At 49.3% G+C, this 14,101-nt stretch overlaps 2 protein-coding genes across 2 annotated transcripts in view; one reads left to right on the top strand and one right to left on the bottom strand.

Annotated features, from left to right (window-relative positions):
- The window catches only part of LOC144169703 (protein max-like), an 86,259-nt gene that overhangs the window by 17,806 nt on the left and 54,352 nt on the right, over nt 1–14,101 (top strand). The window lies entirely within an intron of this gene.
- Nucleotides 1–14,101, bottom strand: part of LOC144169702 (uncharacterized) — a 74,465-nt gene that overhangs the window by 58,135 nt on the left and 2,229 nt on the right. The window contains exons 3-5 of the mRNA XM_077699002.1: nt 9,047–9,185; nt 7,875–8,076; nt 2,848–2,951 (exon numbers count right to left, since the gene is read on the bottom strand). Coding sequence (XP_077555128.1) covers nt 2,848–2,951; nt 7,875–8,076; nt 9,047–9,166 — 426 coding nt within the window. The 5' untranslated portion in view covers nt 9,167–9,185. The remainder of the gene's footprint in view (nt 1–2,847; nt 2,952–7,874; nt 8,077–9,046; nt 9,186–14,101) is intronic.

The following is a 14,101-nucleotide window of genomic DNA, read 5'->3' as shown; positions in this document are numbered from 1 at the left end:
GCTCGCTGTCGTTGTTTCGGAAGCCGATTCCGAAAAGAGAGGGTGTGGATAAAGCGGGGCTTAGGCGTTGCGTTGCTAAGCACAAGGACGCGGGTTCGATTCCCTGCTGCGGCGGCCGCTTTTCTAGTGGAGGCGAAAAGCAAGAAAGACCGTGTGTCCGGAATTTCGGCGCACTTTAAAGATCCCCAGGTGTTCAAAATTAATCCGGAGGAATCCACTGTGGTGCGCCTCATAAAACGTGAAGCGGGGATTTCCTCCTTTTGACCTAACGCTATTGCTCGTGACCCCCGCACTTCTTTATGTGTATCCAACATGAATGTTTACCAATTCACTCCAATTCGCGGATTTTATTCGGCCTTGTAACTGGAGTACCCATATTCGGGGCGATTTAAATTCAGAATTTTTCTACAATACGTTTCGGAGTTCATATACAGTGAGCACTCATGTTAGCGCAGTGTCCTTGTTATTCTTATATCGCCTCAAAGGCGTTCTGCTGTGGTAAATGGCGTGTTGGCAACGGGAATTCTTATTTCTAGAAAAACAAGAAAAACGGAAAAGAAAACAGTATATGTGGATACTTTTAAAACGAATAATTCTCGCGATTACCACGGGCTTGGAGGGCGACCGACAACATAAATTAATGAAGCCACCTAAGGTTAGGAGTCTTCATGCGATCGACATCGCTTGCAGGAAATGCGGTAAAATTTAATATTCATCAGACGCGATATCCGTGCAGTGAATTGCAGTTTTTGTTCTGCCATGAGGTGAGATCCTCATTTATGTGTAGGTTTGTTTTATGCGTTTCTTATGTTTAGCGTTCATTTTTATATACCCCGTTCACGCATTACTTGTTACACATGCTCGAACTTGTACTTGTGTCTTTTTTAGCTTACCTTACTCAATGCCTTATCGAGGAAACTGAGAGATAGTTATAAATAAATAAATAAATAAATAAATATATCTAGAATATTACTCATATGGAAGCTAAGCCCTTAGTTGAAACACTAGTTACAAATCTTTATCTCTAGTGGTGTGTCCGTGAGTTCGCATCGTGCGGAAAGGTAATAATGAGCAGTGACAGAGGAATTCTAATACTAATTATTGATACGTCACGATGTCATAAAATGAATCAATTCCAGAACTTCATTGAAGTAGTAATTAGGTGACGCACCGGGAACATCGCTCGCAGGAACTGTTTTGAACGCGTTTTGAAATTTCATGCTTTCTGCTCACGTAATTAGATGCGTCCCTGCAATTTGAATTTTCTCAAAAGCCATTCAAGAATACCAAATTTCGGAAGAAAGAAACGGCGGCTGCTGCCGTAGCATTTTTTTACTCGAAAATATCGTTCCGCAGTTGTAGCTGTCCGAAATAAGTAATTATTATCGAATGCTTTTTTTTTTCTGGTGGTATGAAATGTGCGATAAACAGGAAAATAGCGTCGTAGATAGACATAAGCCGTATATCTAGTAGTTGTCGTGAATTACTTCGCAGCGGACAACCTTTCCAAGTTCCGCCAAAATCCTAACGCAGAGGGCATCCGCTTTCAGAGTAGAGGGCAGCGCAATGAACGGGACGAAGCAAAGACGAGACAAGCACAAAGCGCTTGTGTGTGTCTCGTCTTCGCTTCGTCCCAACTTTTGCACCAACCGGCTCAAGCTTCAACTATTCTGAGGCATCCTCTTGCCATCCCACAATAGTCGCGGGGGAACTCTATTGAAGTGACTCCCCGCTCACAGACGAACAATTAACTTGAGGAGAAGGAGTTGACTGCGCCGTCGCACTTGACAGTCAAACCGGTCGAACGCCGCGACCGCCCCGAGAAGAATGAGGGAAAATAGCCCGTGTAGGCAAAATTCCATTCTGCTACGGCACGTGGTGGCAGCTTTGAGAACTAGGGGCGCTTGGGCAGGAATCCTGGACTCGAACCCAGCCAAACGGCGTTTCATCTCTGTAACAGCATGGCTCGTATGTGGCCTGAATTTGACTACTTAAAAAGACCCTGCAATACTTTAAAAAAATTTTCGAAATCTTGAATGCTTGCAGATCTTAGTCAAAAACATATCCATGATTAGGGGGCCCCAAAGTACTTCAGCCAATAATTACTACTATATGCCCATCAGACAACTAGAAACTTGCTCAAAAGATTTTTCTCTCTTTTCTGGTGTTGGCGTTTTTTGACCGCTAGAATTACGCCATTACAGCGGTGTAGCAGGCCGTGGCCGGCTCTCCTCCAGTTACAGCAATGAAAATATCCGATAGCCTCTTTAGAAAGACAGCCAAAAAAAGCATAGCAGAAACGGAAGGCGTATCCGTTGGAACGAGCAAATCACTCAGTACCGCTACATGCTGGCGATAATTGCAACTTTCGCAGTGCTTCCAGATGCGAAGGAAAGAGTGAAAGCGTTTAACGGAAGTGTTGCAGAACCCCTTTAAACCCAATTGACCTCCCCATGTCCCACACAGCAAGCAGGCGTCGCAAGTATACCAGTTGCTTCAATTAAATTTAGAGCGACGACTGTGAGCAGCTCTTCTGTGCCACTCTGAGATCCACATACAGTTGGTGCAACTTCTCAAATCAGCTTTTGTTTCAACCAAGCCGTACGATCTCATTAGCGACGTGCCCAATGAAATCAGTCAGCTAGTGCGCGAAATTCCTCAATGAGCCGTCACGATACATTTGTCGTTCGTAATTATGTATCTTTAGTAAATGCAGTTCGTATGACAATTTACTTGTTCGTTACTCCGCCATTGATGCGTCATTGGCCCTTGACAACGTGTCAGGTGAGTGGCCTTTAAGGTTAAGTTGACCGATAAGTACTATAAACTTTGGATATGAACCCTTACCTGGAAGTTGCAATCCTTCGCTACATCCATTATCATCTGCAGGGAATCGACGTCAGCCAGACAAAATTTTGCCTTGGTGCTCTTCACGTGGTAGACAAATTCCTCTGTAGACAAAACGAGAAAAATAAAACGTCAGAAGAATTTCATCCGGGACTATTCGAGGGATGCGAAGTATGTATCTACTCAATCGTGTAAAGAATCTCGCTGTGGGTGAGTGTATTTGCTTCGAAGGAAAGCGGGTTTGTATGACATGACTTCACAGGTTTATTCCCCCAAGCCACAACTTACGACGAGCAACCCTTGGACTAAGCGGATGACGGGCAGCGGGCCCGTTCACACTTGCAACGAAAGCGAGCAAAGCGACGCGAATTCCGTCGCTTTGTCGCGCGACTATCGTTTTTGTCGAATGGTCGGGACCAAATTTTGTCGCCTCGCGACAAAGTGACAGAATTCCCGTCGCTTTCGTCGCAAGTGAGAACGGGCTTTGAAAACCACGAACCTGGCGCACCCGACCGCAGCTGGCAACCAAAAACTCGTTAAGGCGTGGGGCAATATTGGGGATGAATGGGATCGCCATGCCCATTGTTGGCCATATCTGTCGTGTCCAGCCAAACGTGTCCATCGTTTGGAGATCTCGGCATCAGGGTCAGCAGCTCACTGGATTCGATCTGCTGGACAAAAATGCTTACAAAAGTCCCGCCTCGATGATTCGCCGCAGCACGCATAAGGGGTGCGGCCTGCCGGATGATTGCTCGCATCTTATCGCATTGCATACTGCAACCACGGATTGTGTATCACGCACAGTTCTAACTTCTAACGCACACTACACATGGACTGACTTCGGCTTGAGACAATCAAAATGACCTCCATGCGCACCGTCACTGTTTTCCCTAGCCTAATGTCAATACCACATTACAAGCAGTTGTTCAGGTAAAAACGCTATATGAGATCGTTCATCAACGTCGTTTCGCTCGCCTGTTGAGGCATGAACTCCTTGCAGAATCGCTGTGTATATGACCTTGTGTATGGCCTCCGAGGCTCACCGTGTATATGAACTCCTTCCAGGCAGCTACACTCGCCTTGTATATGGGCAAGCTGCCTGATATGATGCTAGCCTTTTCTGCTCCTAGACCTCCCCGGCTCTACCATGAGGTGACAGACAACATACTCATGGCAAGACTATATGGACCAACCTCTGACTTTCCCCAGCCCCAGCACTCAGACCCTTTGATGACACTGACTGGGCGCCTACGACGCAACTTTGAGTAGTGCAGGCATTCGTGGGCGATTAGACGCATGGAACTTCAAGGCCGTATTATGACGCATGCGTTATAACTACGGCCGTGACATCTCCCTCCCTCCCATACCTAAACCATAGGTGCGCCTACGAGACCTTCTGTGTCGGCGCATGCTCGTGAACGGCGGTCCGGCCGCTTTCCAATTTTATTTTCCGATTCAATTTTTTGTCAAAGCCGTAATTATAATGGCGACCGTGCCTAACGTACTTTTAACTTACCCCACTAAACTGTCTCAGTTTTATCTATTCTTATGGCACTTTTAGCGCCAGTTATGCCTGTGGCAGTTGCAGCAGCTAACGAGGACGCCCCGCTTTGGAGTTGGGGGTTGAAGATATAATTGAAAAAATGCGCTAACAGGACGGGACTGAGGGAAGGAAACACAAAACAGCGCAGACTAGCAAACTGAGTTTATTGACCACAGCATATTGTGGTACCGGGGTTCTTGCACCCGGCCGCGGTTCCCCAGAAGGACACTGAGCCCCCTCGATCACACCTTTACTTGGAGTCCCGCTCCGCCAAGGTACACCGCTCAGCCGATCCGGCTGCACACACGTCGCCCAGCCGAGTCCGCCATGTTCCGCCCTAGCTCCTCTCGCGCCACCTCCTCATCCTCCGCCGGCACATGTCCATCGCGCGGGATTGTCCACCGCCACTATTGCCGGATTACCACACTCTCCCCCCCTCCGAAAAAAAGGCCGACGCTGGCTGCCCTCGGCTGCAGTCGTCGGCACTCTCGAGGGACTCCCACGGCTCAGCCCGGATGGCAGTAGACCGGTGCCACGGGTGGCCTCCTAAGACCCGGGGGTCCTTGCAGAAGGTCCAAACGTGGCAAGGTCCTGTCCGCGGGCCTTGCTCCGCGGGTCGCGTCGGCACTCTCGAGGGACTCCCACGGCTCAGCCCGGATGGCAGTAGACCGGTGCCACAGGTGGCCTCCTAAGACCCGGGGGTCCTTGCAGAAGGTCCAAACGTGGCAAGGTCCTGTCCGCGGGCCTTGCTCCGCGGGGGTGGTGTCCGGCGCAGTCGTCAGCAGCTGTCCGCCTCGAGCTCCTGCTTCATCTTGGCGAACTCCTCCTTGGTCATGGAGCCATCGCCCTCGCCGAGCTTCTGGAGCTTCTCCCGCGAGGCGTCGAAGTCCGGCCGCGGAGGGGCCGGGGGAATGATCATCCCGGCGTAGTCCTCGCTCTCCTCCAGGGCGTCATGGAGCCAGATGAACTCCTCGTGCTGCCGAAGCACAGAGAACTCCGGCTTCTGGAAGTCCGACAGCGTCGTCTTGGTGTTGACAGTGAACGTGGCCTTGTCCCTCTCGCTGAGGGCATCCGAGATGTCCACCACCAGAGACTGGTCCGCCAGGTCGATCGTGTCTGACCGCATCTTCAGCGAGCTCTCGGTAACATTTGCCGCGGAACACCAAAACGAGGAAGAAGACCACAATGCCCTTCCTAGGAACCACGGCCGGCCCCACGTTCAGGGCGCCAGATGTGGTACCGGGGTTCTTGCACCCGGCCGCGGTTCCCCAGAAGGACACTGAGCCCCCTCGATCGCACCTTTACTTGGAGTCCCGCTCCGCCAAGGTACACCGCTCAGCCGATCCGGCTGCACACACGTCGCCCAGCCGAGTCCGCCATGTTCCTCCCTAGCTCCTCTCGCGCCACCTCCTCATCCTCCGCCGGCACATGTCCATCGCGCGGGATTGTCCACCGCCACTATTGCCGGATTACCACAATATATACTACCACTTATCGGCACGTGGGCAATCAACAAGGAAAGATAAAACACACATCACTAAACGCACAAGCAGCCACATATCGGTCAATAGTCCAGGAACGCGATTTCTTTTGTCGATAGGGATATCGACGCAACGCTTATGCAATTATCACCCGCATGCGCAATTTCTCGTGCTTCTATAATCTCCCGCGTGAGCGAGTCACGGCTCTTGGCAATCACCTCGGTTTTGTTAAAAAAGGGGTAGCAATTTCTACAATTTCTGCCGCTAGATGCCCATTGTTAGAGTTCCGGAAGTTATTTCTATGTTCTCGTAGCCTATCGTTAATGCATCTGCCGGTTTGGCCGATGTATACTTTTTTACAAAAAAGAGGAATCTTGTACACTACTCCGTCGATGCAGTCCACAAACATGGTGCCGTGCTTAGTGTGACAGTCACTCTCCTTCTTGGGTCCGCAATTAATCTTCCGACAAAGCTTGGACAGCTTGTCAGGCGCTGAAAAGGCTACTTTGCCGCCGGTGCGCACGGCAATCCGTTTCAAGTTGTGGCTTAGCTGATGGATGTAGGGGATCACTGCGGTTCTTTGTTTGCGTGCAGGATCCGCCGTACCAGCTGTGCACGTGACACCACGCGCTGCCAGCTTAGCCTCCTTGAGTGCCTTTTCTGCCACCGCCACAACAAGGTGTGAGGGGTAACCTGCCTCGGATAGCCGCTCTGCCTGAGCAGTTAGGCTTGCCGTCATCTTGTGCGGACAAGATTTGGAGAGGGCGTTTTTAATGCACAGGGAGGCGATGCCTCTCTTCACCAGTTTCGAGTGGGCCGACCCAAACGGGAGGAGCGGTTTATTTGCCCGAGGGGCATAGGACCAACAAACCGCTCCTCCCGTTTGGGTCGGCCCACTCGAAACTGGTGAAGAGAGGCATCGCCTCCCTGTGCATTAAAAACGCCCTCTCCAAATCTTGTCCGCACAAGATGACGGCAAGCCTAACTGCTCAGGCAGAGCGGCTATCCGAGGCAGGTTACCCCTCACACCTTGTTGTGGCGGTGGCAGAAAAGGCACTCAAGGAGGCTAAGCTGGCAGCGCGTGGTGTCACGTGCACAGCTGGTACGGCGGATCCTGCACGCAAACAAAGAACCGCAGTGATCCCCTACATCCATCAGCTAAGCCACAACTTGAAACGGATTGCCATGCGCACCGGCGGCAAAGTAGCCTTTTCAGCGCCTGACAAGCTGTCCAAGCTTTGTCAAAAGATTAATTGCGGACCCAAGAAGGAGAGTGACTGTCACACTAAGCACGGCACCATGTTTGTGGACTGCATCGAAGGAGTAGTGTACAAGATTCCTCTTTTTTGTAAAAAAGTATACATCGGCCAAACCGGCAGATGCATTAACGATAGGCTACGAGAACATAGAAATAACGTCCGGAACTCTAACAATGGGCATCTAGCGGCAGAAATTGTAGAAATTGCTACCCCTTTTTTAACAAAACCGAGGTGATTGCCAAGAGCCGTGACTCGCTCACGCGGGAGATTATAGAAGCACGAGAAATTGCGCATGCGGGTGATAATTGCATAAGCGTTGCGTCGATATCCCTATCGACCAAAGAAATCGCGTTCCTGGACTATTGACCGATATGTGGCTGCTTGTGCGTTTAGTGATGTGTGTTTTATCTTTCCTTGTTGATTGCCCACGTGCCGATAAGTGGTAGTATATATGCTGTGGTCAATAAACTCAGTTTGCTAGTCTGCGCTGTTTTGTGTTTCCTTCCCTCAGTCCCGTCCTGTTAGCGCATTTTTTCAATTATGTCAAGAGACCAACTAGCCCCCCAGACAGCTTTGATGAAGATATAAGGTCATTGAATTGCTCGTATAACCCCTGGAGCAGCCTTAAAGGAGCTCAGTCGCGCTCAAAAATTTCACGGGCCCTTCTTCCTCTTCGACGACGACTGGAATGCCGCGCTGTGCCCCAAGTGACAAGACAAACTGCATCAATGAAGAGCTACGCACTGTGCGTCCCTGGTCCACATGGGAAGCATGCTACGCAGCCAGACATCAGGATTGACAGGACGGCGATGACCGAGTCCGTGGTGGTGTTGGCCGTTACGATGATGCTGTCCCCGTGTTGCACGCCGTGTTGACGGAATCCCTCCGCATACCGACGTACCGCCTTCAGTAGTCCATCGTAGCTGGTGGTTCTGGTCCCTTCGACCTGAAACACAAGAACGCCTTGGTGTCATTAGAGTTGAATGCGGACAAAGAGCAGAACTTGAAGTTTCAACACGTTGATAATGGCAGATGACGGCTCGCGTGGCTGTCACCAGTCTTCAGATTCTGTCTTGTCACCAATTAGCTTAAAATAATTATGAACATTGCTATTTCAATTTACTAATACGCAGTGTATTTTTACAGGGGAGCAGTTAGCAACACATTTTGTGCCTTCATTCGTGATGGCCATTTGTAGGCAGATTTGGTCACAGCCAATTTTGCTATGAAGTCTATAGCCGTAAAGCAATGCCAATAAATCCCACTGGTACTAATTATTATGTAAACCTACATGCCTGCCTTGGCGTGGACCAATGGGATTGCACTAGTTTGTGAGTTATTGTCTATACACAGATACAGAGACCACCGAAAAAACGCGGTGTGACGTGATCCCAATAATTAGCAGCAGGGCCGAAAGCGGGGTCACAAGAGGTGACAGGTAAAAAGCGCAGAGGCTCATGGGTATGTCGTCTGCTACCGCCACTTCCGGTTCGAGATTTCGCCTTCCCTCCGTACGCCGGTGGCTTTCGCGCGCGTGTGTGCGTGTTGTTTATTTATCACAGAGTCCTTACCTTTCAGAGAAGCCCCTAGTAGGATTAATCGTTGTTATTCATTGAATGCGCGATGCAAGAGCGTTTTCTTTTCGGTGGAAACAGATAAACAACACGCACACACGCGCGCAAAAGCCGCCGGCGTACGGGAGGCCAGAAGAGCTCTCGAACCGGAAGGGGCGGGGCTCCGAGGGAGCAGACAATGTACCCATGAGCCTTTGCGCTTTTTACCGGTCACCTAGTGGCGTTGGGACCCGAGGCATTGTCACTTCCGGTTATGTCATCGTTTACATGTTTGATGACGTCAGCGAGTTTAACATCGGCGGCCCTGCGGTGCGGAATAGCAGCGGCTCTCTATATACTCACATATGCTATCTTGTTCCCGTGCTTTTTCATGGCGGCAGCGAGAAATTCGTACAACGAACATGTCGGAATTTCCACGTCCGGGTAGGGAGAGCGAACCACGCGATTCTTGACCAGATTCATGCCTGCGAAATAAAATGAACTGGAACACCGAAAAGTGAATAAATAGTTATGTTAATATACCCCTCCTCATCGATACGTAAAACAGGCGGCACCCTGCGTGGAAGACAGAGTACACGCTTCAAATATTGATTTTAGAACCCAAATTTTTTAGACCCTTTCCCAAAAACGCTACAGTCTTAGCGTGCAAATTGGCATAACATATGCACAGCATAAATTAACGGCCGGGAGCAGAGCAGCAGTGCAACGAAATTAGGCTGCCCGTTGGGAGCACCAAGCAAGAAAACCATATTCGTATTAGTTTCGCAACTTCAGATGCACTGATGTTCCTTATCTTTTTATGAAAAGAGCGAACACTTTTTGATGGTTCGCTGTTACGGGTCGTCAACGGTGAGAGCTTTAACTTTCGGCGCTTACTTTTTTATAGAGGACTACGTTCACAAGAACTGTCGAAAAGAACGGACTGCGGCGGACAGCATTGTGCATCCGCGCCGTTCTGATGGCAAGGTGAACGGGGTGGAGTCAAAGTCACTTAAAGACTGCCGCCACGTGTGTTTTGGGAGAGGGGGGTTCGGGCCGGTTGGTTGAGAGAGTCGTATGGTGTGACCAACACCACCTAGGCTGTTGGTGTGACGTGGGCTTTCCGGTGACGTTGTACGCTCGCAGTGGGGGGTGTTTCTCGTGTCGGACTCCTCTGTGTTCCCCTCGGGCGGGGGCGTGCGTGGTTTTTGCGTGAGCCCGGGGTGCATATGAGCGGTGTTCGTTTATTAAAGCAAAACTTTGCTACTTTCGTCCAGCCGTTTCGTGGAGAACGCGCAAGCCGACCTTTTCACCGAGGACACACCCCCGGCGACAATCCCCTCGAAGCGCGTCGCGTGATTCGACGGGCCCGCTTTCGGTGCTGGGCACATGGCCTAGCTTTCGGTCTTCCTGCTCGTATGAGCGGCGGTAGCGGCCGATCAGCGGATCGGCGACCGACCAGCCCCGCAGCCTCCCACGCATGCGCCGCTGGGTCGTCTCGGGCTACGTGACTCGTTTCTCGCCCGACGTAGTGGAACGGCGCGTTCGCCGTGAATAAACGCCGCGCTCGGCAGGCCTCCTCCTGTGAGCGTTGCACGGGACCGAACGGCTTTGAGCGGTACAACTACATCAAGGGTTAACCAAGCGGAACCAAGACTCAACAAGACTAAGCCAAGCTTTTGATTTGCATATCCAAGGTTAGCTGAGCTAAGCCGCAGCTATCTTTTTTCCTGTTTTAACAGGAAAAAGAACTGATTGATTGATTGATTGATTGATTGATTGATTGATTGATTGATTGATTCATTGATTGATTCATTGACTGATTGATTGATTCAATGATTGATTGATTGGTTGATTGATTCATTGATTGATTGATTCATTGATTGATTGATTGATTGATTCATTGATTGATTGATTCGTTGATTGATTGATTCATTGATTGATTGATTGTGAGGTTTGAAGCGCCGACGCTACACAGGCGATGATAAGCGGAGAGCTCAGGATTAATTTTGAGCACCTGGGGATCTTCAACGTGCGCTGAAATCTCGAACAGACCGGCGTTTGCGCCCTTCGCCTCCACCAGAAAAGCAGCCACCGCAGCCGGGTATCGAACCCGCGTCCTAAGACTTAGTAGCACAACGCCTTAACCACTGTGCCATCGCGGCGGGTAAAAGCATTGGAATATGGTCACGGGATAGTCAAACGCGTCCAAGGACAGCAAGGGACGTGGTTGCGCGGACAGCAGTCGCTGCCCTTGAATTATTGCGAGCTAGGGTGCACTTATCGGGAGAAACGTTGTACTTGTTTGATTCCTCTTTATCGTTTCTGTCATTGAACACCCATTATCCCGCACATTTGTCTGTGATGCAGATTCCCATTGATTCATGACGGAAAACAGAAAACTGAATCGGAAAGAGGTGGTGAGTTACTTTTCTACACGCGGGAATTGGCGCACCGGCTCCGGTGTGATTTACAACCCGGACAGAACTTAGCAGCGTTTAGCCAAAAATGTGGTGGCTTACATGACTTAAACTTAGTACTGACTATACTAAATTGAGTTTCTTGTTTACGAGGTAACAGTTCTTGACTTTTCAGAGTACACACAACACCTCTGCTTTAATTACAGGCTAAAATTATAATCACCTGTTTACTGCGTGAGGATGGGGGTGGTTTTTTAATTGCAGAGTTCTGTACGGCGTCCGAAGGATAACAAAAAAATCTACGGCCACTTGGTGGATGAAAGGGATCAAACGCGAAGCTTCCACCGATACAAATGCGAAGTCCACAATCTGGTCAGCGATAGTCCAAATCTACGACAACGCGAAGCTAACCGAATGTGGTAATGGTGTGATTTTCTATAGTAATACTATAGAAAATCAATAGTAATACTATAGAAAATTTGTGATTGGGTCATCTGAATGTGCCCGCTTGGTTTGCTCAGCGTTGTCGTTGATTTGTACTTCGGCTGATTGGATTGTGGTCTTTACATTTGTATCGGTGAAAGCTGCGGCCGGGTTTCATCATCATCATCATTATCATCATTTTTATCATCATCAGGCGTCCTTTGTAGAAACCGATTGTGCCAAGTTCGTTCTCCTGTATTGCGTTTTTTTTTCCACGCCGCCACAAGTAAAACATAGAAAGATTCGCGTTAATACGCAGTAACTGCGAGCATTCCTCCAAGGCACAACATTTTTTTCAGGCCGATGAGGACGAACCAAATTCCACCACCTGGAAAAAGTTTAGCGCATCAAGTTAGTATTGCCGTCTTGTGAGCAGGCTACCAGTTCGGCCGGCACCCACGTACATAAACATTACGGCGATCGTCGGCTACCTCCTGTTCTAATAGTTTACGGGGATGCTCGAAACCCTCTAAGAATGCGAAGGCGAAAGACTAGCTGGACCTTGTGGTGATCTGCTGTTGAGCTTTCTGTTAACTAAACATTGCTGCCGCACCCGTCGCCCCCTGACGAACCCCCTGGACGACCCCCTCCGTAGTTCGTTCCGCTCGCTTGTCATTGCCAGGACCCCCCTGTTCGCCTCTGTCGGTGCACTCATTTCTCAAGGATTTCATGTGCGGAAGCGGCCCACCCTCCTCTGGCACTGCTGCTTCCTTTTCCCGGCGTGCACTGCATCACCCTCTGTCAGAGCCCTCCTCAGGCCCTCCTCCCGCACCGCGGTTTTCTTTTCCCGACGCGTGCTCCCCGCCTCGCGCTCGCTACGACCACAACTTGTAGCTTTTTTTGTACAACTGATTTTCTTGGCAGCACAACGAGCATGCTTGAAGCGTACCGATCTGAGGCTTTTCTTAGTCTAAGAAAAAAAAAAAAACTACTTGGGCGCCCAGAACCGAGAAGTAGTATTTTCAACTTACTGCTACTTTCATGCCAACGAAAATATTTTTTCCTATCGTTAAGTCTTGTTTGTGGTTACATTCATCATATTTGCAAAACATTACAACACAAACAGACGTCGAAGCACTGTGCGTGCATGTGCGAGTGTGCGCGAATGAGTCGCTGATCGTATGAAGGCTTTAGAGGTTTTCTCTTGTAACAAAAAATAGGACCGGATCGTTTAAACTAAACAAAACCGGACCTTATTGAGCGCACATAGTTCCTTCTCCAACAACTGCGAATCCAACTGATTGCTACAGATATAACGCAAAGGCCCACAGCCGGGGCAGCCCAACAGTACGTGGTTCCCTCCTCGATTCTCCTTCTTCTTCTTCTTCTCCTCCGTCTTCTTTTCCTTTTTATTTTCCTTCTTCTTCTTCTTCTTCTTCTTCTTCTTCTTCTTCTTCTTCTTCTTCTTCTTCTTCTTCTTCTTCTCCTCCTCCTCCTCCTCCCCCTCCTCCTCCTTCTTCTTCCTCTCCTCCTCCTCCTCCTCCTCCTCCTCCTCCTCATTCTTCTTCTTCTTCTTCTTCTTCTTCTTCTTCTTCTTCTTCTTCTTCTTCTTCTTCTTCTTCTTCTTCTTCGTCGTCGTCGTCGTCGTCGTCGTCGTCGTCGTCGCCGTCATCACCATCATCATCATCATTATCACCGTCCTGTTTGTGTCCAGTGGAGGACGAAAGCCCCTCCCTAGTATCTACGGCCCCGTCTATCGAGTGCTAGCTGACTCCACCCTTGGCATCCGCATTTCCATAGCTCCTCCCTCTCCATCGAGTCCTTGGCCGACCTGTATTGCGTCTACCGTCTCTTGGCTGCAGCCACTCCGTTAAACGGATGGTTGTCCCCCATGCGCATTACGTGATCCGCCTATGCCCATTTCCTTCGTCTAATTAGAACTGGAATGTCTTCCACCCTAGTCTGTTCCCTAATCCACGCAGACGTTCTCGTATCCCTAAGCGTGATCCCAAGCACTCTTTTTTCCATATCCCGTTGGGCCTATCTAAGTTGCCTTTCACGTTACTTTGTGAGACCCCAAGTTTCTGCCCCGTATGTCCTTACTGGAAGAACGCATTGGTTATATACCAGCTTTTTCAGTGACAGGGAAAGCTTACTCAGAATTTCTACCAAAGTAGCGCACCCCATGCTTATTCTGATGGTAATTTACTTTTAATGGTTGGAATTAGCACTTATATTTATATGCCTTCCCCGTGATAGACGTAATCGCCTACTATTTCCAATATTTCGCTACCTACCTTGAAGTTACGTTCCCTGGCATGCTTTTCAAACGTAACCATTGATTTTTCTGTGTTTATTTCTAATCCAGCGACCAAACTTTTCGAGCACAACCCCCTTTTCATTTATTTTTTATTGGGTTCCATGACTTGGCTGGAACCTATTTTGTGCCCCACCTTCTTTTGTTTTGTTTTTTAAGGGGTAATACCCAATAAATAAAGGAATAAAGGCTGGTGGGTCTGTAATTTCTAAGCGCCTTGGCATCACCTTGCTTATGTAGAATAACTAAATTCGCGTT

Source organism: Haemaphysalis longicornis, unplaced genomic scaffold, assembly GCF_048455015.1.
Source record: "Haemaphysalis longicornis isolate Haplotype H1 unplaced genomic scaffold, Haemaphysalis longicornis Haplotype H1 scaffold_2, whole genome shotgun sequence".
NCBI lineage: Eukaryota > Metazoa > Arthropoda > Arachnida > Ixodida > Ixodidae > Haemaphysalis > Haemaphysalis longicornis.
The sequence above is the reverse complement of the archived record's forward strand: the minus strand, read 5'-3'. Positions and strand labels throughout refer to the sequence as shown.